The sequence below is a fragment of the Urocampus carinirostris genome, chromosome 9, assembly GCF_059441175.1.
Source record: "Urocampus carinirostris isolate Australia breed hairy pipefish chromosome 9, RoL_Ucar_1.0, whole genome shotgun sequence".
In the NCBI taxonomy this organism is placed as follows: domain Eukaryota; kingdom Metazoa; phylum Chordata; class Actinopteri; order Syngnathiformes; family Syngnathidae; genus Urocampus; species Urocampus carinirostris.
The window spans coordinates 4958953-4984572 of NC_142357.1; the positions used below are offsets into that span (position 1 = coordinate 4958953).

At 40.1% G+C, this 25620-nt stretch overlaps 1 protein-coding gene across 8 annotated transcripts in view; it reads left to right on the forward strand.

The window, feature by feature from the left end:
- gria1a (glutamate receptor, ionotropic, AMPA 1a) overlaps positions 1 to 25620 on the forward strand; it is a 151072-nt gene that overhangs the window by 85551 nt on the left and 39901 nt on the right. For all 8 annotated transcript variants that reach the window (XR_015851370.1, XR_015851371.1, XM_088344299.1 and 5 more), the window contains exons 7-11: positions 879 to 1046; positions 4461 to 4565; positions 4650 to 4760; positions 13773 to 13979; positions 16884 to 17329. Coding sequence is in view for 6 of the 8 variants with exons in the window: in XM_088344299.1 (XP_088200425.1) it covers positions 879 to 1046; positions 4461 to 4565; positions 4650 to 4760; positions 13773 to 13979; positions 16884 to 17329 (1037 nt within the window). In the remaining 2 variants the exon portion in view is untranslated. The remainder of the gene's footprint in view (positions 1 to 878; positions 1047 to 4460; positions 4566 to 4649; positions 4761 to 13772; positions 13980 to 16883; positions 17330 to 25620) is intronic.

Genomic DNA, 25620 nt, shown 5'->3' on the forward strand with positions numbered 1-25620 from the left:
TGTGATCCGATACTCGCTGGACGCGGGAGGCAAGTCATGTCACGAGCAGCAAAAAGGGTAGACCAAATTGTGTACCATTTCTCACAAGTTTATTAAATAGGAAGAGGAAGGACAGCGCCTGTGATCCGATACTCGCTGGACGCGGGAAGCAAGTCGCTTTCGCATTCAGATCGTGCGTTTTTCTTCTGCAAAGACTTTTAGGTAAACAGTGGTACGTCTTCTCAAGAGCTTAATTCGTTCCAGGATCGTGCTTGTAGCACGGATTGATCGTGTAACAAGCAAATTTTCATTCTCTCCCATCCTCCCAATAGCATGAAAAAATTACAGCACAATGTTTTTTTTTTCTTTTTTTTTGCCTGTAGTAGTTTGCACTCACAAACTGGAAAAGTTGATGTTGGCCACATGCTGTGGGCAGTCTCGATCAGTCTCTAGTGGTAGCCTGCAGTCTCTATCAGTCTCTAGTGGTAGCATCTTGGGTCTACTGTTATAATGGATTTTAAAAAACATATAACAAAAGGATTGTGTTTAGGCGTGCTCATATAAAAAGGTATGACTGCACTAGACACTGTCCTCTCTAATATCATGATCTATAAAATATTCACCTCACCCATCTTTTGGCGTTACGATTTTGGGCAGAATCTTGTCTGGTCTATAAGATAGAATTTAGTCTACAAATAGTCAGTGTTGTGTTTACTTTGTCTTTCATTGTCCAAATTTACCTCCCCACGAAACACTTCATCTTCAAGAGACAATTTTTGTATATTGACTTTTCAGCTAAATAAAAATGTTTTTGAACATATTTTCAATGACTTTTCCAACTTATTTTTGACCAGTTTTTGCTGGGTGGGACTTTCTAACGATCCTCTTTCTAATTCCAGTATACTGGAGCCTTGACATATGATGGCGTAAAAGTGATGTCAACAGCGTTCCAGAATCTCAGGAGACAACGGATAGACATCTCACGCAGGGGCAACGCCGGGGAATGCCTTGCAAATCCCCCGGCTCCATGGGGTCAAGGCATCGACATACAAAGAGCTTTACAGCAGGTCTGTGCGCACACCCTAAAACGAATTAACCTTGAGAGGTGCACGAGTGACACATGAGCTTACTGTTCCTGAGTTGGGACTGGCTGAACAATTTAGGGCTGCTTATGTCATCCAAAATTCACGCGAATTCACAGGAACGTCCTCAGTATCAAAAGTGACATAAGGGCTGGTAAACAACGTCTGCCAGCAATAACACACAGACGTGATTGTAGTTAGATATGACATCAGTAATTGAGTTTAGAAATACAATTTTTGGAATGAAAAGGAAGCAGCGGGCTGGATGGCAGACATCTTGAAGAAGTACTCAAGTGTGCTCTAATACCAGAACATCTTCTTACAGAGAGTAAAAACGTACCGTAAATAAATGCGTCTTTCTTGGGGTTTTGGTTGGCGTTTTGGTTCTACTTGAGGCAGGCTTTTTTTACTTTTCTTAATTCCGGACTATGGAGCACATAAAATTAAATGCCACATGCTCAAATTTAAGAATCGAAACTCAATTTTGTTATTTCAGCTGCAGGCTCAAACATTTTAAGCCCAGCGCACACCTGTCGCCAACAGCATGTCAAGTCAAGTAAAGTCATGTTTGTTTGTATAGCCCTTTATTACAAACTACAGACTCTTATTACACCATTCCCTGATCAAAAACCTATATGAGGGCAAAGAAAAACTCAAAATCTCAACATGAGGTAAATGAAGAAACATTAAGAAGGGACCACACTTGAGGTAATCCCCCTTCCACGATGACCAGGCTGCAATGGACGTTGCAATAACAAATAATACACAGCTATGTGACAAGCCGGTCCCATTCCTAAACTATAGAATAGAAGTCTGTTTTAAGCCTATGTTTAAATATTTCCACTGAGAATGCAGATCAAATCTCAGTGGGCCTGGGCCCGAATGGCGAATGCTCTCGAACCTGCGGATCTCTTCTTAAGGCCCGGTCACACAGCCTTTCACGGGCGCATCGAGGCTGAATCACGGCCAGAAATTTCTGCCCGTGAAGCAGACGCGGTGGAAAATGTGCAAAATTGGCTAAACCCGCTGTTTACCCGTGGTATGCCGGCGAAACAGACGCCAGCGACTGTTCCGCGTCCTTATCGCGGGTAACCGCGGCTGCATCGCGTTTGACCGTGCTTACACGCGGTACACACGCTAATGCACGTGATAACACCACGATACAGGCGCAGAACAAACGTGCTATGACCTTGCTCCACCCGCGATTACCCGCTAAAATTTCGCGTCCTATCCGCGTGTAACCACGTCTTGGCCGCGGCCGTAGCACGTCCTAGCACGTTCGTACCGCGTCTTTACCTCGTGTGTACCAAGTGTGCCGCCCGCGGTTACCCGTGGTCTAGAGTTTTGAGCAGCGCAAATTTTTTCGCGCGGCCAACCGCATGTGAATTTCTTACCGCGTGTAAAGCACTGCTATATCTCGTCTGTATCGCGATCTCAGAGCGCCCAACAGCGTCTGCTTCACGGGCAGAAATTTCTGGCCGTGGTTCAGCCTCTATACGCCCGTGAAAGGCTGTGTGACCGGGCCTTTAGCTCTTGGGATCACTAGTAGACCAGCATGTTCAGAGCGAAGGCTATGGACCAGAACATACGGGGAAATTAAATCTGAAAGATATGAGGGAGCGAGTCCATGCATGATTTTGTATATTACCAACATAACCTTAAAATCACATGTTAAGCTAACATGGAGCCAATGCAGACTTGCTTAAATCAAGGTAATGTGATTAAATTTTGGGAAAAAGTATGAGGAACTTGCCTCTGACGTCTTCAGCTGCAGAACGCCAATGCCCCCTTGCTCCTGTACACCTGACGCCGTTTTCAGCTGTGCTCTTAATTCCGCTAGAGTTGTTTACATCACGTGTTTAAATGAGGCCTGCCTCACGTACAATCAGAGCCCCATATTTCTAAATGCCAGCTCCTGGGCAACCGTAATGTTGAGAATAGTTGCAGATTGCAACACAGATGTGTGTTTTTGTTTTGTTGGTTGCCACAGTAATGGAGCAAATTGCATTTACCACAGAGGTAATTTTTTTTTCCTATTCCTGAATGCGTGCGTGCGCGCGCCCATGCACACCGGTACGCGCCTGGCAGTGGTTCTTGGGGGAGGGCGGGTGAATCGTGCGTATTTGGCCAAAATCAACATTCCCGACTGCTCACAAAGAAATTATGCAAAATCAGGATGTTTCGGGCTGGTTGCTCAAATCAAGTATACTTAATTTGTCGGGCTGACTGGGCCACACCGGGCAGGATTTTTTAGGCCCAGGTCCGGTCATGCTGGATTTTTTAGGTCCCATCTTACCTCTAATTTGTTTTTTATATTTCCTCGAGGACCAAAGGAACCTTCAGCAAATTCGCTTTGACGCCGTTTATACAGAAGGATAAGTGTAGTAGTTTTGATATATAACTTTCCCTGCTGTTCAATTCAGATATATAAATTGAGGACTTGACTTGTGTATAAAACAGTTGAAATGTTGTGAATGCATTGTATTAATTAAGTATTAATTAAAGTACTGTCAAAGTCCCTGTTTGCTCCTGTTATTGCCAGAATTTGCCGAGGGTTGACTGAAATATAGGGTAACCGGAATGAAGACGGATGTGCTTAACAAAGGATGGCATTCATTACCTAGAAAAAAAAAAAATGACAAGGTAAAAAATGACAGCAGTAGCAAATGCAATGACCTGATGCAGTGTGATGTCAAAGCAGTCAATTTAAAGTCTTGGGATAATTAGGGACAGGTGTGTGGGACGAGGTGTGTCCGGTGACAAACTCCGTTGACACCCTTTTGGGGAAGGTGGTGTACTAGATCCCGACAGTTATGTATTGTATGAATAACATGGACTCTCAAAGAGGGTCATAAATGTTTTAAGATGCCAAAGCGGCCTTTTGTATTTAGAGCACATGCGTTGTGGAAAAGAGCAGCTCACCGTTTTCCTGGGTGCCACCACCCAAAAAAAAAAAGCATATTTCATCCCGCACTGTTTAAAATGAACCAAAAAAAGTATTTACTTGTACCCCAGAATGTACAGTAACTAAAATATAATTTAATATGAATATCTTAGTCTTTACTTGAACTCATAATGGACTTACAGAACCAAATAATAGAGCTGTGCTTGGACAGGCCGAGGCTCCGTTTGTTGAAATGGCTTCTTAGAGGCCCATTCTGCGTCAATCTCGCCATCTGCCTTTGGGTAGACTGCGGAATGAAGCTGTGTTCGCTCAATTAACTCCATCATGCCGCCAAGACAAACACTGCACTCTACACGGACATATGCACATTCTGTCATTCACCTCCGCTAGCAGCAGCGTTGTTGCAAGCCACACAGATACGTATGGACAAATGCATGACTGACAAGGAGAAGATAGCTCTGATGCATATTTCTGACCCATCATCTCTATCTCAGGTCCGTATTGATGGACTGACCGGTCATATTCAGTTTAATGAGAAAGGCCGCAGAACCAACTACACCGTTAGCGTGATGGAACTGGCTCCGTCAGGACCCAAAAAGGTCAGCATAATGTGTTCTTATTTAGCCTTTTTTAGTGGTTCTCCATGAAACCGTTTATAATATTCTAGCCTTGACTTTGCATAGGTCGGCTACTGGAATGAAGATGAAAAGTATGTGACCACCGCCAGTTTCATGAGAGGCAGCAATGACACCTATGGACTTCAAAACCGAACCTATATTGTCACGACTATCTTGGTGAGTTGGTAGAGAACAGACAAGACTTGGCCCCACAGGAAACATTTAGTCGTGTGATAGAAAGTATTGCCAAACGTGTTCCCAAACGTGTAGTCTTCCTCCCTACAATTCAGCCATTTAGTTGCAAACTATTCCATGTGCCAGCAAACTCGAGAAATGTAGTCCCAAAATTGACTCGTCTGGCCTTTTTGCTGTAGAGCTGTAACACGATTGATGGGACGTAACACTTTCAAAATAGAAAATCCTATTAAGACAAAATGTAAAAACAGCTCTGAAACAGACAGCGATTGTAGTGCATACCGCTCATTCCTGCTTGAAGGTAGGGTAGGCTTTTCGTTTGTGTTTTTCACTGCGTGTTTTACAGTTTGTATAACTTTAAACTGATAGCTTCCCGCTAGCATCGGGGCTGCCGAGGGCTTTCCTGTTAGGTTTGCTCCCGTTTGGCGCTCGCTTGCTGCCCTACGTGTGTTATTTCGCCAGCTAGCTTGGTATTTGCGCCAATTTGGATTTGTTCCTTGGTTTGTTTGTCCTACCCCATTCATCAACGCAGCCGATGAAGTCTTTTGTTATTCTTTCCTGGCTAGAGTGCCTGCTCAGCTTTTGATCAGCCAGCTATACGTTTATCCGTCTAGGGTGGGGCCTCTGTTTGTGGATCGATTCAGCTTAACACCCCGTTGGCGGCTCCCAGTATTTTTTTTTTTTTTTTTGCTGGATACCCCTTTGTTGTGCCATTACTGCATCCACTTGCGACACAAAGCCCAGGCATCCAGAAAAACTACGTAGAAACAATATGGCGTCTGGCTTGCTAGGGTGCTGGTGTTACTCTGATGATGTCACAGATCAGAATGACAAATGCATTATCTCAGGAAATAATTTGAATATACTGATATTATATCATGCTTTCTCTCTCTCTTCCTCTCTCTCTCTCTCTCTCTCTCTCTCTCTCTCTCTCTATCTCTATCTCTCTATATATATCTCTATATCTATCTCTATATCTATATCTATCTATCTATATATATCTATATATATCTATATATATATATATATATATATATATATAGATATATAGATATATAGATATATATCTATATGTATAGATATATAGATATATAGATATATATATAGATATATAGTGCAAAAAGTTGCATGTTTAAGAATATGGGATTACTTTTAATGATGCACAACAGTGCAGTGATCAACCTCTGCAATGTGAACACATGCTACGGGAAAACTTGTGATCACACACCCATAAAAATAAAGATGTAATTTCATCTCTGCAAGCACAGGATGTTCTCAGGTTCTGCTTCGTGTGGGGGAATTAATAGAGAAAAAAAATGCATTGAGTTGCCTGAAGCCTGTTTCTTGTTCTTTTTTTACTGTTTCTACATCTGGGACATTTCAATTACGGTGTTGGTCTTTGATTTCAGTTTTCTTATCTGTGCATTGGTTTATGGATCAAGGGCATATGTTTGTCTTGGCATTGGTGGGGACATTACATTACACATTTCTTAAATGATCAACATTCATAACATAATGATTGATCAATGTTGGTGGGGACACATCCCATCCATCCATGTCAAGACTACGCCCTTGGCGTGGATTATCACTGGACCCAGAATAGATCCAACACTTTGTTTTCCTGACGACAAGCAAGACAAATTTAGATTTTTTTTGATGGAGTCTCACTGTTAAGTGGGGAAGTTTGTGTGCAGCAATATTTGGTGTAAGGTTGATATGTTGGAGGATTCTAAAAAAGAGTTTTCGCTGAAGAGTAATTTGACAAGAGTAAGGGGCCGGTCACACAGACATTTGCGGCTGAATCACGGCCAGAAACTTCTGACTTTGAGGCGGACGCTATAGGACGCATTGAGATCGCCATTCAGACGAGTTACGGCAGTGCATAACACGAGGTCGGAAATTCGCGCGAGGGTGGCAACGCGAAAAATTTTGCGCTGTTCAATTCTTGAGAGCGCGTGAACACAGCCTTTCACGAGTTTATCGAGGCTGGACCGCGGCCGTAAACTTCTGGCCGTGAAGCAGATGTCGTTGGGCGCTGTTTGACGTTTAGAGACCGCCATATAGACGAGATAGAGCAGTGCTTTACTCGCGGTCGGAAATTTTCACGTGGTTGGCCGCGTTCAAAACTTTTGAGCTGCTCAAAAGTTTGAGCACGTGTTAAACCGCGTGCCGCACACGTGGTCAACACGAGGTAATGACGCGGAAATGACGCGGAACGACGTGCTCTGGCCGCGGCCAGGGCGTAGTTACACATGGGTAGGACGGGAAATTTCAGCGGGTAATCGTGGGCGGAGCATGGTAATAGCATGTTCTGCGCCTGTATCGCGGTGTTATTACGTGAAATTAGCGTGTTACGCGTGTGACAGTCAAACGCCTTTCTCCGCGTATATACAGCGCGATTTGCCGAGCACACCATTGTGCTCGTGACGTCAAGGGGGTGAACATGGATCACCGTCAGCGTAGTTTCTCTTCATTTCGAATAAATCTTTCGGTGCATTATCAATGGTCGTAGCAAGGCTTTGATGCTAGGTCCTTAGCTTGGCCGAGAACCCAAATGTATCGGTCACAGGGTCGATTTTTGGCATCGGCCCGGTATTGCAGTACCTCCGGGAACGGTGCATTCGCTATGATCGCAGCAAGGCTTTAAGGCTAGGACCTTAGCTTGGCCTTTTGGCTGAGAGTAAGTGTCCCGGCTCCTAGGCTTTGTAGCGTATTATGAACTGACCGATAACGGATAATGGATAATGAATAACGAAGATAGAACAATAACCCTTAAAAACCCCAAAACCCCTTTTGGCCGAGAGTAAGAGTCCCGGCTCCTAAGCTTTGTAACGTGTTATGAACTGATCGATAATGGATAATTAGCAAAATAGATAAAACAATTACCCTCAATAAACCCATCCCCATCAGCGTAGTGATCTCGTCTTAACCCATATTTAATTCTTGACATCTCTTTTCAAGATAATAAAATAAATATGATGCCATAGCTAGAAATCTTGATATTCACGGGATTGTGTCTAGAGCGTTTATGAATTCTACAGCCCGAGAAATACATACCTGCCGAGATTTGCATTTCCTCGCTTCTCCAACCATTTTTACCTCGTTTTATCTCACTTATAGGGAATGTAATGGCGAACATATAACCAAATCCACTTCGTCTTGCATTCGTTGGGAATGTAATACAACATAATCGATTCCGTCTTTATTTTTGTTGTGAACGTAATCGAACGGTAAATCCCTCCCCCCTCACGTGAACGCACATTCTGCTGCGCTTTCATCAGAAGCGATCGTATTCTATATTAAACGCTTATTAAAACAATAAAGCGAGCTAATTATAATAATTGGGAGATCCTAGTCTATACAACGCGTTTATTTAAACAATAAAGTGCGATCGTATTCTACAAAATGCGTTTGTTAACGCGGATGAAAAGGTCAAAAGCGATCGCAGCAGAATGCGCGTCCACGCGAGGGTGTGGGGGGGGTGGTTGTGTTGCGTAGGAGTCGGATTTGGGCACAACATCGGCTCGGGAGCTTTTATACCCGTGGTCCACACGAGAAAATGACGCAGAAATGACGCGATGAGGAAGCGGAACAGTCGCCGGCGTCTTTTTTCCGGCCATACCACAGACGAACGACGGGTTGTCAAATTTTGCGCATTTTCCATCCCGGGCAACCACGGGCAAAAAAACCCGCAAAATTTTAGCCGTGATTCAGCCGCAAATGTCTGTGTGACCGGCCCCTAAGTCATAATGTACTGTAGGTCTGGAGAGAAATAATGCAGTATGGACTAATAAGAAAAATAAAAGTATCAATCAAAGATATTTTGATTCAGGCATATTCGAATATTCAAACATATTTGAATATGTATACCTTAAGATAAAAGTTGTTCATTCATTCATTGTTTGACAGTTAAGAGGCAAATAAATTATACACAGGACAGGTCAGACGAGTTGAATCTCTTTAATTTAATCAAAGTTATTTTATAGATATACAACCCCTAGCAAAAAGTATGGAATCACCAGTCTTGGACAAGCCCTCACTCAGACATTTTATTCTGTAGGAATATCTCAGGTCACAAGCATGAAACAATCACAAAGTTATTCCAAAATGCATCATATTGGCATTTAAAAACACTAAAAGAAATTAGAAAAAAACATTGCAATGGTCAGTAAATGTTACATTTATAGAGCCAGTGCAGGGAAACAAATATGGAATCACTCAATTCTGAGGAAACATAAAATAAAAAACTTACAATTTATATGAAAATTGAATAATGAACAGTAATAAATGAATCCATATTCTGCTTGAGTTGCACTTTAAGGGACAGTGTGTATTTTTAGTGCCTCCTAGTGTGATTGATTCAAATAATATGGAATACAAGAACTCTCATTAACATACCATTTTTAATACTCATAGAGTAAGTATGTATTTATCTGACATAGCATGAGGCTTACCTAGAGGGAGCTGAAATCAATGTCCACCTTCTTCCTGCTAGGGGCTTTTTTTCATGCATTTTTGCTCTTTTTTTCACTTATTTTTATATGTGTCAATTTTCTTTCTTTTTTTTCTTGATATTGTTTCTTTTTTTTTTCATTTTTCTTTTTCTTTCTTGCTTCCCTTTTTCTTTAATCTTTCCCTTTACTTGTCTATTTTTCTCAGTTGTTTCCTTCCCTTTTTTTCTTCTTTTTACTCACTTTCTTTTTGTCTTCTTATACATCTTATTTTTAAACTAATAAGATGTGGTATGGTCACTCTAAATCTCCATAGTTTGTATTATTTCATGTGCTTTGTAGCATCTGTTTTCAATTGGACAACACAAGATAGCGACATTTTGTGGGCAAATAAAACACAGTGTCCCATTGACTTTCATACTAAGGCGGGGTCTCAAACTACCATCCAGAAGGCTACAATTGGCCCCCCAGCTGTTAGTTTAAGACCTCTGAAATAAATGAAAAGATACTCTAAAATGAAGGTTGCAGTCACTCAAAAGTAGAAAACCCAAATTTCATTGACAATTTTCTACTCGTGTCTCTTTTTGTGTGAACATAAATTGGTTCTCTGCCTTAAAAGCATAGAGATAAGATATAGCGCTCACAATTATTATGCTGGGGTGGGTGGGCTGCGATAAAGTTGAAGCTTACGTCACCACAAGCGTTTACACCTTGTAACTCTTTTGCTGGCTTTTATTGCTTGAGGAAGTGCACTGTTCTAACCAGTAAGCAGGGGCAATGTTCTGCCTGACATGAATGGGATGTAAGCATGAGACAGAAGCATCACTGGGATATGGCTTAAAAATCTTAATTTTGTACAACTCGATATCAAGAGGAAAGTCAACCGTGAGGTCTTGATTGCTTTTTCTTCAGTCATTTTGAATATGTTAATGGGAAATGCTTCAGTGGACAAAATCTGCCTCTTTTACTTCACTTTAAAGGGTGGACATTTTGACATCTGACGAAAAAACAGAGTTGCGGCCAATAGTTCTCTGGGAAACCGTGATGTAATTTTCTCTCGGCAAAACACAAAATGGCCACCTTTGATATTGATTAAAACAAGTTGGTCAGAAGCCTTTTCCGTAAAACTCACATGTTTTTAAATACAGGCAACAATAGATAGATAGATAGATAGATAGATAGATAGATAGATAGATAGATAGATAGATAGATAGATAGATAGATAGATAGATAGATAGATAGATAGATAGATAGATAGATAGATAGATAGATAGATAGATAGATAGATAGATAGATAGATAGATAGATAGATAGATAGATAGATAGATAGATAGATAGATAGATAGATAGATAGATAGATAGATAGATAGATAGATAGATAGATAGATAGATAGATCCCCGAAGGGAAATTCACATTTCCAGCAGCATCCCTGAGCTGAGAACAATACAATAATAAAGTGAAAAGAATACAATAATACAACAATTTTATGAAATAGTCACTCAATAGCGAAGCAAATCACTAGTAAACACAGTTTAAGTTGTCCATGTATAGCAACAGACCAAGAGTTGAATGAAACAAGACAGATTCCAAAGCACATATCCACATTGTCAAAAACCCACATGGGGAATAAGCACAGGTCTTTTATTTGGGCAAGGTTACACGAAAAGTCAAGTAGAGAGGCAAAAATCTTAGTCCAAGGTGCAGGTAAGGGGTCAGTGTTCCAGTAAACCCAAACGGCAAAGGTAACAGTCCAAGTTTGTCTGGCAGTACTCTTGATCATGAAGGGCAGACAAGGGTTCAGTACACTGCAATAAAAAAAGATGATGAAATGAGTTAGGTGCATGACAATATAGTCTCTATCAGATAAATCAGCAACGTCTGATGGTTGGTACCATTTTCATTTTTTTTTTTTTAAAGTGCAATCTGTTTGAGTTAAATGGACTTCTCATATACATGGTGGCTGAATGATTAGCTCGTCAGCTCCACGGTGCAGAGGTTCAAGGTTCAACTCTAGTTACCAGCCCTCCCGTGCTGAGTTTGCATGTGCTGCCTGTACCAAAACATGCATGGCAGGTCGATTGGCGCTTCAAAATTGTCCCTAAGTGTGAATGAGCGAGTGAGTTGTATATGTGCCATGTGACTGGCTGGCAACCAGTTCAGGGTGTCCCCTGCGCACTGCCCAAAGATAGCTGGGATGGGCTCCAGCACCCCTATGACCCAACTAAGGATATGCGGGGCAGATAATAGATGTATGGTTATTTAATTATTTTTTTTAAATTTTCATTTTAATTGGCAGACCTATGCCAAATCTCACTAGTTGATTGGTCAGATGAGGGTACTAAATATTGCTTGAGGCGGAGATGGACTAAAGCTCAAGGTTCAATAATTGAATCTCCAGCAGGTTAGTTTCAGAGACTGTTACTATGGTAACTGGCCAAGATCTCAGGTTACCTGACTTAAGCTTAAAAATAATTTTTAATTGTCATTCATAACGGCAAAGTAAAAATTGTTTACAACATGATTAAAGATGGCACTCCAGAATAAACACACAAATACACAAAAACATATATATATATATATATATATTTACGAGGTAGTGCTCGGAGACGGATCTTAGTAAGTACATCATAACAATACTGCAATAAAAAATAGTGCAATAACATTTAAAAAAGTCAATAAATAGGATAACAATTTTCTTATACATAGGCAAGATCTAATTTATATTTTCACAGGCTTGTGTGCTTGTTTAGGGTTGTGAGGGCCCTAGGGAAGAAACTGTGTCCGAGCCTGTAAGCCCTTGTTTTAACGGGACCTGTATCGGCTATCAGAAGGGAGCAGGTCATAGAGGTGGTGCCCGGGAGAGAGGAGTAATTTATGTTATTGGCTTTGTTGCAATATCGCAACCCAGCAATGTCTTTCAGCCTGGGCAGAGAGCAGCCAATGACTTTCTGGGTTGTTTACCTCTGTCTTGTGAAATGCACAACTCTGCCTTTTTTCCATTTCAGGCTTGACACACTTTAGTTTTCTCTAAGAACACACAAATCAATTAATCCTTCCTTTTTACACAAATATGACAACAAGGAAAGAATTTTGGTTATTCTAGGTCAGTGGTTGACAAACTGTAGACCGTGGGCCACAGTCGGCTCATCAGGCCTTTTAATCGAACCACCGAACCAAAAGTTTAAAATAAGTATAACTTAAAAACATGTTTGTCCACAATGGTACCTTGTGTCCCTGTATATAAAAGTATATTCACAATAATGTGTTTTCCGTCAACATTCAAATAATGTATTTTTCCCGACATTTTCTTTGTTTTCGCATGTTTATTTTGATTATCAAGATTCTCAAGTGTCAAGCAAAAAAAGAAATATGTTTGCATTTTGAGTTTTTTAATGTATGCAATTAAATTTGTTGCTTAAAATGGAAGCATGATATATGACCTTGCCAAATCTTACAATTTGATAATATTAATAAACAAATGAAAAAGTAATTATTACCTACATGTAGGAATCTGCATGTATATTTATTCATAAATAAATATCAATAGAATTTTTTTTTTCATTAATTTGTAACTTATTGAACTGATTTTTTTTCCTCCTAGCCTGGACCCTTTTCTAAATTTTGTAATCAAACGCGCACCTGCCAACTTAAAAAGTATGAGGACCCCTGTTCCAGATAGACGGATCAGCTCATACCTTTACATTTCTGAAATCTATTTTCGGGCAAAGGCCCCAGGTGCAAAGGGAGTAGCAATACCTCCTGGCACTCAATCAGTGTCGGTTGCACAAATGTGGCCTGGATATAATTACTGTTTCAGACAGTAAGCCTAGAGGTCAGACAATCTACACTGGAACGAACACATAGTCCTTTTTTTTTAAACATCAACTCTAATCATCTCTTTTGTCTTTCTCTGCTTTCTTGTGTCCCCTCTTGGCCTATGTGTCACTTATGTCATACTAATTGCTTGTGTCTGATTCACGAAGCAAACCGTCTAAGGATACATCCCTGTTAACATTATTTGATCTCATTTAATTATTGTTGCCTGTGACCATTGCAGAGTGACAAATGCTGTTTCATCTCAATAATGTGTTTCCAAACAACAAGTTTTCAGATGGATTACCATGCTGCATCGGCTGCGGCCAGCTTTAATATGAAGCATGGTGCTGTCTCTTTTTTAATTAAATTGGAAAAATGTCTCACTATACAGCCTTGGAGCATGTTCACTGTAGCTTGCGCCACAGGCGTATACTATATATATATATATATATATATATATATATATATATATATATATATATATATATATATATATATATATATATATATATATATATATATATATATATATAGAGAGAGAGAGAGAGAGAGAGAGAGAGAGAGAGAGAGAGAGAGAGAGAGAGAGAGAGAGAGAGAGAGAGAGAGAGAGAGAGAGAGAGAGAGAGAGAGAGACTTTTTTTTTTCGTTTTAGTATGTTTTAACTATTTTACACAAAGTTCAGTTCTTCCATCATCGCATTGCTTTTTTATGCTCTGTTTTTATCAGGAATCACCATATGTGATGCTTAAAAAGAAACATGAGCAGCTTGTTGGGAATGATAAGTACGAGGGCTACATTGTGGAGCTGGCTGCAGAGATTGCCAAACATGTCGGGTACCAGTACAAGCTGAAGATTGTCTCCGATGGCAAGTATGGAGCCAGAGACCCCGAAACCAAAATGTGGAACGGTATGGTTGGAGAACTTGTTTATGGGGTAAGTGTAATGTATCAACTGTTTTTATAGAAAATATAACAAAAGGCTGCATGGGGAAAAAAAACAACGTTTTTTCAGGGTTTGTTCAGGTGCTTGAAATCATTAATAATGCTTGAATGTTAATGTAGTGTTTTCAATGATTGCAAAATACTTGAATTTTGGGGTAAGTGCTTGTAAATGCTTGAAATTATTGCCATGTTTCTTAATAAGTATACCTAAAAACGACTTCTCTCACTTCTCTCTGGTGGCTTCCCTTTGCCTTTGCATTTCTTTTTTCCTCGTGATTAACTGCAACTTGTGATAGTTTGTTCGGCATTGTCCAATGCCCCATACGGGTCACAAGAGCACAGGTGCATGCTATACTTAAACAGAGCAATATGAAATGTGTATTACTGCAAGGATTACGCATCAAATATGGACATTTATTTGGGGCCATGCAAAAAAATTAAGGTAGTGTTTCTTAATGGTAAATTGTAATAGGGAGAACTGAAAATGTAAGCTATGTTGTGCTGCCCTCGGTTTAGCTGTAGCCAATGCTTAACTCATTAGTCTCATCAAAACTCTGAAGACGGTGCAATGTTGGTCCACAGGTTTATTGATTTGAAAAAAGGTGTAAAACTAAGAACAATAAAAGGATCATTCTTACAATTATTATCCTGTTTACCTATTTTAACATTTCAGTCTATCACACAGAAATTAAATTATTCTTTTAAACATGTTACTGCATCTGTGCTCATATATTAAATGTATTTTTACTACTTGTTTTCTTGTGAACTAATGGTTTCCTTTTGATATATTTTACTAATTTGTCATTAAAAGGTGTCATCCCTTTGATTTAGTTATCCTCAAACAACAAGTTTTACAAACACATAAAATATGCATGAAACCACCAATCTCAAAACACCAAACAAAGCATATACATTGAAAAAAATAATATAAAAAGGTATTTCATACGGTTGATTATTTGTATGGAAAAAGATGAATGCAGTGTTTCCAGATTGAAACAGGCAGTTGGATTCTACGTGCCGTATCACCATGTGCTCCCACTTTCAGGTTGCATGTGTCTTAACATGACTTCTTAAGTCTCTTCGTGCAATACACTTACAGAACTAAAAAACAATACCAGCACATAAATATTATTTTTTTACCCAAAACCTATATGAGGAGGGATTTGTCTCAAAACAAATATTCGCAATTTTCTCAAGATCCGAAAATCATGTCTCCCCTGATGAATCCACACGCAAGATTAAAAATTGCATTTGTAAACCGCAGATATCTTTGTGGCTCTGCAAAATCCATGATTCACACTGGATTTTTTTTTATATTAATGGTACTGGAGATGGGCAGCACGGCAGCGCAGTGGTTAGCGCGTGTGCGGCACAGTTCTGAGGTCATGAGATCGAACCTTCCTGTGTGGAGCATGGGTTTACTCCGGGCACTCTGGTTTCTTCCCACATTACAAAAACATGCATGTCAGATTAATTGGCCAGTCCAAATTGTCCCTAGGTATGAATGAGTGAGTGAGTTGCCTGTCTTTGTTCCCTGCGACTGGCTGGCGACCAGTTCATAGTGTCCCCTGCCCACTGCCCGAAGATAGTTGGGATGGGCTCCAGCACCCCCGCGACCCTACTGAGGATAAGCGGTGCAGATAATGGATGGATGGAGGGTTACTGGAGAAATTGGAAAATTGCTGCAGAAAGTCATTAAAAAGTTCCTGAATTTGGCCATTCAAAAGATGTACAAACCTTGTTTTTTATAAGAAAAGAATAAGAAAAACGAGAAAAAGAATCAAACATTAAATTGAAATGTTCCAGTTCAATTTGGGAGACAGTTCAGGTTATTGCAAATACAGTGATACCTACATGCGGGCTGCTCGAGATTCAAGAAATTCGAGATACAAGATGTCTTTCGAAACAAAAATCTTGCCCGAAAAATTAGGGAAAAAAATCAAGTTACGGCAATTTCCAGTCTATCATTAGAGACCGCTTCAGTCCACTCACTGCCAGCATCACCTGGATGTTTTTTGGGAGGCCGGTAACCGATTAATTAGTTTTCAGTTAATTTGTATGGGAAAAATTCACTCCATATGCAAGAAATCCTAGTAAGGAGCACAATCCAGGATTAATTTATGTAAAGGTATCACTGTATGTTTGTTCTTATTTTAATATATTGATTCATATTTAGGGCAGCGGTGGTTAGCGCGTGTGCGGCACAGTTCTAAGGTCATGGGTTCAAATGCAGCTACCAACCTTCCTGTGCGGGCTTGCGTGGGTTTCCTCCGGGCACTCCGGTTTCCTCCCACGTTCCAAAAACATGCACGTCAAGTTAATTGGGCGGTTCAAATTGTCCCTAGGTGTGAATAAGCAAGCTAATTGTCTGTCCCTGTGTGCCCTGCGACTGGCTGGCAACCAATTCAGGGTGTCCCCTGCCCACTGCCCGAAGATAGCTGGGATGGGCTCCAGCACCCCTGTGGCCCTACTGAGGATAAGCGGTGCAAATAATGGATGGATGGATGGATTCATATTTACAATACAGTTGTGTTTACCTCAAGACTTGCACAGCAACAAGTAGAATTTTAAAAAATACTGAAAAAAAGGTTCTATCAACAGAAAATAAATTGTACTACAGTGTATTTGTGGTTTTTGTAGAAGCTAAACATACCTTTGTACTCTCTCTGTGTGTCACAATCCTGCCCTCAGGTGCCATTCCGCGGTACGGTGGTTGCAACCACTTATATAATAATTGTAATAAATTAAAGGGTTTCTACTTCACGGATTTCACCTTAAAGGGTTTATTTCTCAGAACATAACCTCACGATAAAGGAGCGGTTACTGTACCATGTACAAAAACACAAGTAACCTACTGTGAATACCAACTATGCATGGTGTATTTTCTCTACTTCAGAAAGCAGATGTGGCTGTGGCTCCTCTAACCATCACCCTTGTCCGAGAGGAAGTCATTGACTTCTCCAAGCCCTTCATGTCCTTGGGTATTTCCATCATGATCAAGAAACCCACCAAGTCCAAACCCGGAGTGTTCTCCTTCCTGGACCCCTTGGCCTATGAGATCTGGATGTGCATCGTATTTGCCTACATTGGCGTCAGCGTGGTGCTGTTCCTCGTCAGCCGCTTCAGCCCATACGAGTGGCACGCCGACGACTACGAGGAAGGCGCCGAACCGCAAAGCCCAACTCAAGGCTCCGCCTCGAACGGCTTACAAGCAGGCCAAACAACAACTCAAGCCAACGCCAGTCAGCAAAGTCCAGAGCAGACCAATGAGTTTGGCATCTTTAACTCCCTTTGGTTCTCGCTCGGGGCCTTCATGCAACAAGGCTGTGACATCTCGCCACGGTAAGACCTTTCGTTGAAATCTCTGCATACGTCAGCTTGACCCGATTATGTCTTTCACACATGGCAATCAACCGCCCGTTTGAGCTTTTGATTTGCTTTGACTCTTTGAGAAGTCCTAATGGGCTTATTGAATCTTCGGTCGGGTCCCATTAGCGCTCCCCTATGTAGTGGCAAGAAACTATTCTCCAAAGGTCACCAATTAAAAATCTCATTAAGTGTCTGAAATTAAAGACACTGAGGTCGACGTTTTGAGCCTTCCAGAGAGACCAGCAGAAGAAAATGAACAAATCATTTTAGTATTACCACAGTTCGCGCACGTCTGACCTAGCAGATACGGAATCTACAAGGGCTTCTTGTTTCTTTAAACATTAATAAAGATGTGTATTTATTAATACAGATTTGGTTGTACGTTTGTCTATGTTGTCTACAATCGAACCTGCTGTAACCAAAGAACTTGGCCTTATCTTTAGACAGATAGATAGATAGATAGATAGATAGATAGATAGATAGATAGATAGATAGATAGATAGATAGATAGATAGATAGATAGATAGATAGATAGATAGATAGATAGATAGATAGATAGATAGATAGATAGATAGATAGATAGATAGATAGATAGATAGATAGATAGATAGATAGATAGATAGATAGATAGATAGATAGATAGATACATTATTCATCCCCGCAGGGAAATTCACATTTAAGTCTTCTTGAAAGGACAAAGTGTATTATTTAAAGCCTCCTAGTAGTGAAAATATACACAAAATTTAAAAAAAAAGAAACGCTCATGTTAAAATTCCCACCGTTATACACCTCTGAAAGGCACCTCTTCACACGAGAATTTTGATACACTAGTTTTTTTTTTTTTTAACCAAATTCTTGCTCACTTTACAAAGAAAAAATCCAGTTTACAAGCAGTCTCAGAGGCTACCAGTAGAGACTGCTCAAGACTGTTAACGCTTATGACCACTCAGCGTCATTAGCTTGGACCAGTTTTTTGAAGGAGTTAAGATGATTGTCTGCCATCTTTCTGGTAGAGGTACCCCAAAAAACATTGTTAAAGGCTGAGGTAGATGGTGCTGTTTGGTTATATTTGAGTTTATATAGTTGGTATTCTTTCTTGTGCATTGTAGCACTCAGTTCCAGTTGTAAAACACAACACAGCGACATCTAGTGGTCAGCTGAAACACTGATCATTGACTTTTTTTTACTTACTGATTAGGAATTACTGTGACTTAAATGTAGTTTTCAGAATCCTTTAATGACTTACTTAATGATATTTGTTTTTGAGTGTTCAAAATGCAAAAATGCAATGACATTTTGGTCAATCTGATGTTATTAATTTAAAGTGATTTTTGTTGCAAATGATGACTGCACCAGCTGGAGGTTTTTATCTAAAAGTGTCTAACTATATATAGAATTTGTTTTGAAAACAAAGGAAAAAATAGCCGCTATCATAAAAGAACATTGCTTTGGCTTTCATCTTGTGCTTGACTTAACATCCACTGTACACAAATAGTTTTCAGAGAAAGAGGCAGGGAATCTATGTACCTGTACAATTGTCTGGAGATTGCTGTTCTTCATGCTCTGTGTAGTTTATTCCCTGAGCGTTGTTAGGAAATGTGTCAGATTTTTCTGCCGGCGCCTTCCAGTGTCAGGCTTTTCCGTTCTCTCACTTGCTGTCATATCTTGTCACATGCACTTAAACTTGTTCTTTACTGTGCAACCAGTTTGATGAAAGGAGACAAAGCCAGTTGAATCTACTTTTTGGAGCAGTGGTTTGCCCCAATTATTCGTCTGTGAGAATTATAACGTATTATTGTGTTCTAAACAACACCCCCTCTCTTCTCAGGAAAACAGCTTGGGTTAGTTTTGTACATACAGACCCTTCACTGTGCGTTTGTTTTCCCTGCCTTACACTCTGTATAGAAATACAATTAGAGTGTATTGAATTGAATTGTGTCCATTGTCATTGATAACAACCAGCGGCTCGCCATGTATTTCACACTTAGGCCTTCAGATCCAGTCTAAATTACGGTAGTTATAAGTCATTCGTGAAGAAACAGGCTCTTAGAAGTTAAGTTTACTATTTTATTTGTGAGGACCACAGTGAAGGAAAGGTGATTCCGGCCCGAATCTCTGGGTTTGACGTCAGTCCGCTTGCTGAGCGGGTAACGCGGACCATGCGAGAGGGTGAGGGTGTCACGACTGGTGCAAGCAGGGGACCCAAATGCGTAACGTTTCACACAATGCTTTATTAAGGGATCGGGGAAGTCAGGGCAAGAGTTTAAAGACAGTGATCTGGTGCTTGCTGGCCAGTAGGAGCGGGAAGCCTTCGTGAACGAAGCGTGGCAGCTGTCCTCGGGAGATTGGAGCGTGGTCGGAAATCGGAACAAGTCAGGGATCGATACAGGAAACAGAATTGGGCAGGATACGGGTAGCCAGGGTGGACAGGAGAACAGAGCTTGGATCGGGGATCTATACAGGGAACAGAATTATGATACGGGTAGCCGGGAGAGGAGAACGGAGCTTGGATCAGGGATCAATACAGTTAACAAAATCAGGATACAGGTAGCCAGGACAGGAGAAGGAGCTTTGATCGGGGATTGATACAGGAAACAGCCATGAGTGAACAAGAATGACGTGTTTAAATAGGAGGAGAACTAATTAGGGAACGAGTGGCAGCTGTGGCTAAACGAGTGAGCGCAGGTGAGGGCAATTGGTTAATCATGACTAAGGGCCCCACTCCACACAGAAGTGCGGCACAATAAGCATGTTTTTTGAAAGAAATTCCAATTTAAGACTGTATAAACAGACAACGAACAACGATGACAGGTGGATAATAAATCAATTGATAAATGGTAAATGGTCTGCATTTATATAGCGCTTTTCAAGTCAATGAAGACCTCCAAATGTGCTTCACACTTACCCATTCACGCACACACTCAAACACCAATAGGGAGTCAGCCATGCAAGGCGCCTACCTGCTTATATGGGGCATTAGCGATTCAGTGTCTTGCCCAAGGACACTTCGACATATAACAAGGAGGAGCTGGGAATCAAACCTGAAACCTGTTGATCCAAAAAAGAGTGATCTAGTTAGTGGGAAAGAAGCCTGGTCCGACCCGAACGTAATGATGACATTTTTGGCTCGGGCATAAGGCTGACAGTAGTGAATAAAACTCTTCCCGCTTGCAAAATGCTTGCTTACTTTTGAGTTGTCTGACCTTTCTTAACAATGTTGAGCTTTTTCAACTCCCTAAGCCATTGTGGGTTGAATACAACGCTACTAAATCAACACAACAATATATTTCCTTGTGCAGCTCGTTTTCTTCAAGTTAAATGACTGTTGCCGTGATCACTTTGATAGATATCGCCTCCTAGCCAATCGTAGTTCGTTGAATTTCTGACATTTCTTAACGCATTCCAGAAGCCCAATTTTCACCAACTCTGAATCTTATTGACTGAACCAACAGCTTTCTAGAACTCAGATGTTACGGTACACGACCTTCAGGATTTTTTGAAGGGTCTCTGGGTAGATTTCAGAGCCTACTAACAACTAATAGCTGGACTGTGATTGGTTAAATGATTGAATAAAAAAGTTTACATCTGGAAGCAGTGCAACCAGGGCAAACTATTAAAACATAGACAGACAATTTAGAAGTATTTATTTGAGAGTAATGGACAAAATATAATTAACATCACATAATTCAGATAGTTTTAGGCCAGCAGAGAGGGCCTTTCAGACCCTGATGGGACCCCGTTGATAACAACAGATTGGACAATTGTTTGCAATGAGATTAGACATGGCACTCCAAGATAAACCCTTAATAAAGACTTGTTAGAGAAAAAAAATCGATGCAACTGGCAACATACTGTATATATTTTTTTACAGTTGTGCGTGCTTGTTTTGGGTGGTGATGGCCTTGGTTAAGAAAAATGTCAATGAGCCTGCTTGTCCTTGTTTTAAGGGATCAGTAGGGCCCAACAGGTCAAAGCAGTGGGGGCCAGAGTCTTGTATAGTGTTGAATAAAGCTATATCGTAAAACAATGTGTCAATGTATGAAAGAAATGAGCATCAATGTGAAAAAAACATTCAGATGGCAGAGCTCTTTCTTTGAATTATTTTAAAGTTCTGAAAGGTCTTGTCTATGAACACATCACAAGCCGAACGTGTGCTTTGCTTCGGATTTGGGATTTTAAAATCAAAGCATATGTTTTCTCTAAGTTCAAAAAAAACACTGGCAGTGAGCTTGTGTAATTGAGTACAGCAAAAGAGGGAGGCTGCAACCATGTTTGCTAGAATTGCAACACAGTGAATGTTTCACCTCGCTCTGTAGTGCCCTCAGGGAATTCCCCACCATTTAAACATGTGGGTGACCCAGTTACATTAGTTGGCACTGCTCTTGTTCACACAGAAGAGCAATGTAATCTTTATTCTTGCCTGTATTTATTTTAAAAACTTTTTTAATTCCTCAATGCTTTTTGACGATTTAATACTTATTTTTATGGATATTATATTTTTTTGTGATTGATTTTATGTTTTGTGTTATTATTATAATTGTTGTAATATTGCTGTTGTTATTTTATTTTCTAGTAATAAGATAAGGAAAAATAGAGCAAGATGGGAGAGAAGTGCAATGGGTGTACAGCTCTGCCTATCCCTACACCTCACCTAATCAAATTGCTCTGTGTGCTTGGCTGGCATTTCTAGCTGTTTTTTGTAGTTTGTATGTGAGATTTTTATCATAAAGTGTCTCAACAGTGAATCTCAATCGTTTAATAAGCTTCCAAATAAACGATTCTGTAGCGAGGTTCTGTAGCGAGGTACAGCCATAACAGGGTCTGTTGGGCTGACACATTGACTGTAAACTGTCGTGCTCTTTATATACTGGACCCAAATGTGCCTTTAGCAAAACGTCAGCTATCAGGATTGGTGCGCTATAGATGAATTTTGCATGGGTTTAGTTTTATCTCCGAGCCGTATGTACTCATGAGCTACATTAGGCTCACGAGCCATAGGTTCCTGAGCCCTGATATGGTTTATGATCTGCATTGAAGAAGTACTAGAACAGCGCACCATCTACTGAATACAGTTGAGTGACAACATTACATAACTCGTTACCGGGAATATTCCTTTGTAACATAGTCTTTGGCACAATAGTGCAATGAAAAATAGTGTTATTACGTTTAGTAGCAGCATGATTCCAAAATAAATCTCTAAACTTCACAGTCCTAAGGGATCTGTAGCGCCAACCAGAGGGCAGCAGGTCCAGTTTTGGATAGCTTCTCCGTTTTAGATTACTTAGTGAAAAGAGTTAATTCCACTGTCAGTATGTGTATGTTTGTGTTCTTGTTGGGGATGATGAGTGTGTGAACATAGTTGTAGGCAACAGTTGTTCCATAGTCATCAAACATGTTGGTACATGAATGTATACAGCAGGTTTGTTTATGAGACGATCTTCTGCTTCTGCTACTTAATCTCAGTCCAGTGCGGTCTTTTTAAATATCAGCTCTGTCAGTCAGGCCTGTCATAGGCTGCCAACAGTCTCTGTTTATCTCTGCAAATGGTTAAGCGCTCTCTGCAAACACACACCTGCCTTTCAGAATCAGTCACTTATCCAATTTTCTTTCTGTTTCTCTCTAGAAATTATTTATGTGAATCTTTTTTCTTAGTTCGTCAAGAACAACACCCTTTCCACCTCCCCCTCATGGCTGAATCACGTTGTGGAACCTGCTGGCATTTGTCATTTGCCGTGAGAGTTACTTTATTCTCGCCATTTCTAATCATGTAATTTGAAACATCATCCAAGTGACGCGCAGAAGAGTCCAACAGCCTTACTAATGACAGCCCCCTCTCGCAATGTCTGTTGACATGACCATTGTTGCGATATATACTAAATGCCAGTTCCATTATATATACACTACTGCATTGCTGGGACTAAATACACGATGTACAAGCTTGAATAAGTCCCAAAGTCATAGTGTAAAAAAAGTCAAAGTCCCTTGTTAAGATCACACTCATGGTGTTGTGAAGCAAAGTGCAGAAACACTGCTTAAAACATCAGTGGTCTTTCATTTGGGCAGGGTTCAAGTAGCAATAAAAACAATCATGGTCCAAGATGCAGGTGAGGGGTCAGTGTTAAACAAAACCCAAACAATGAAGGTGACAGTCCAAGAGTTCGTCAGGCAGTACTCATGATCTGGAAGGCAGGCTAGGGTTTCGGTACACTGCAATAACAATATGCCAGGAAAGGAATTCTTGGGACGTGACATGTTCATAATAAAACAACCTATCACAGAGCAAAGGTGAGACTGTTTACATATTGATAAGGAGAAAGTCTTGATATGAGGGAATTTTGGTCTGATATTATTTAATATGTATGTATCAAACTTTGAGTCCAAACTTCAATCCGTTTATCAGCCGTGAGAAACATCATTACCAAATGAATGGTCTTTCTGCATTTAATTCTTAACATTAAATAAAGGATAATACATAATTGTCTGCTACTTTCTCCAAAATTCTGCTGCGTTTCGTGTGTTTACAAGTTCTACTTATGTCAGAGGCATGGACTTATGCTTTATGTGGATGGATACAACTATTGCATCCACTATATGTGGTTGGGTACAAATCTGGCCATAAGGGCAGAAAATTAAATTAATAGGTTGGCTGGGATGGGCTCCTGCACCCTAGCAACCCTTCTTATGATAAGTAGCTGGAAAATGAATAAATGAATGTCTCGAAAATATCAACCAATACAGGGTTTTCAACAAATGACACAATTTTAGCAGTTTATAAAATTGAATCAAAAGAAGTACAAATACTAGCCTTGCCCAAGAAACCATTACAAGATATCCTAACCAGGGATTGTTATAACTTCGATGTTAACAAACAAACTCAATGTAAATATATAACAAGAAAACTAAATAAAATAAGATCATAATAATAGTGATACTAATAATCATATAACTGCGTCCACATTTTAAAGCATCGCTACTAAACAATATTATTTTCACAATAATAATCTTTTTCATCACTTTTATTTCTTTTAAAGTTTACATCACTTGCGGCAATGAAAACAAAATGCTGCTGAACCAATTAACCGAACTTTTTCTGTCTTTAACTTTGTTATTGAGAATCAGATTTCCAACCTCAAATCACAATTTTCCATATGTCACACATTGCTGCTTTATACCAAAATATGTGTTAACCATACCATTTTTACAGTTTAGTCAAAATAAGGAATGAGTTATGCTTACTGCCGGGAGGTATATGAAGAAGCGCAGATGGTATTTTCGATCAAGATAATTGGACATACCATTACTCATAAAGATTGTGTTTTTTTGTCCTGTGCTAATCAACAACATGTTAGCTGGAGTTACTGTTGTAGAAAATAAACTTGCATTTGTAGAATAGATTTGCATACATTTAGAAAGAAATGTAGAAAGACTTGCTTACAGTTGGGAGAAATGTTGTTTGCATCTCGGGAAGTTCTCGGCAGACGAATTAGTATAAACAATCCTCCTCAAGGGAGGACAAGAGATAACGGCAAAGGGCAAGGTGACATAAACTGGCATAAACTTAAAAACACTTCCAAATAAGGACGGAACCCTGGGGATGTACGCCTTCAGGCGTGAAAAGGGACGGGGCCAAACCGGGTACACGTGCTATGTTGAAAACTATAAAGACACACGCATATCTTTGATTCGCTGAGTCTCTTGTTGAAATTGTGTATCAATAAAAAAGAACTCCCACTTACGTCATCTGATTCATGCATCTTGTTTGAACGCGTATGAGACGATTCAACAAATTGGTCTTATCTTCATCTTTACATTTCACTGAGTTGCATAATTGAGCTCCTGTCGCAGCAATTGGGGAAGAATCATTTATTCATCCGAATAGTTCAGTTTGGTTAGCGACATTACTAGTCTTTCATTTAGCTGGGAAAAACTCATGCAGGAGACTTGTGATCATGCATGCAAGCACGCTGACAACGACAAAACCGTGCGGCACACAAATTGGTTGCACGAACAGCAGCGTGAGCCAAAAAGTTGCCAGCCACTCACAGAGCCAGTTTGTTGTTATGAAGCACATTTTTTTGTCAGTCTGGAACACACGTTTGGAATGGGCCATACTACAAACCCACGGAGTGAATATATTTACTATAGATCAGGGTCAGAAACATATGGCTCGCGAGTCAGATATGGTTTGATAAAAATATACTATTTATGCACATTCTTCAGTAACATTTCAATTCTGTTTAGTTCCATGTTAGGTTTGGTGCATG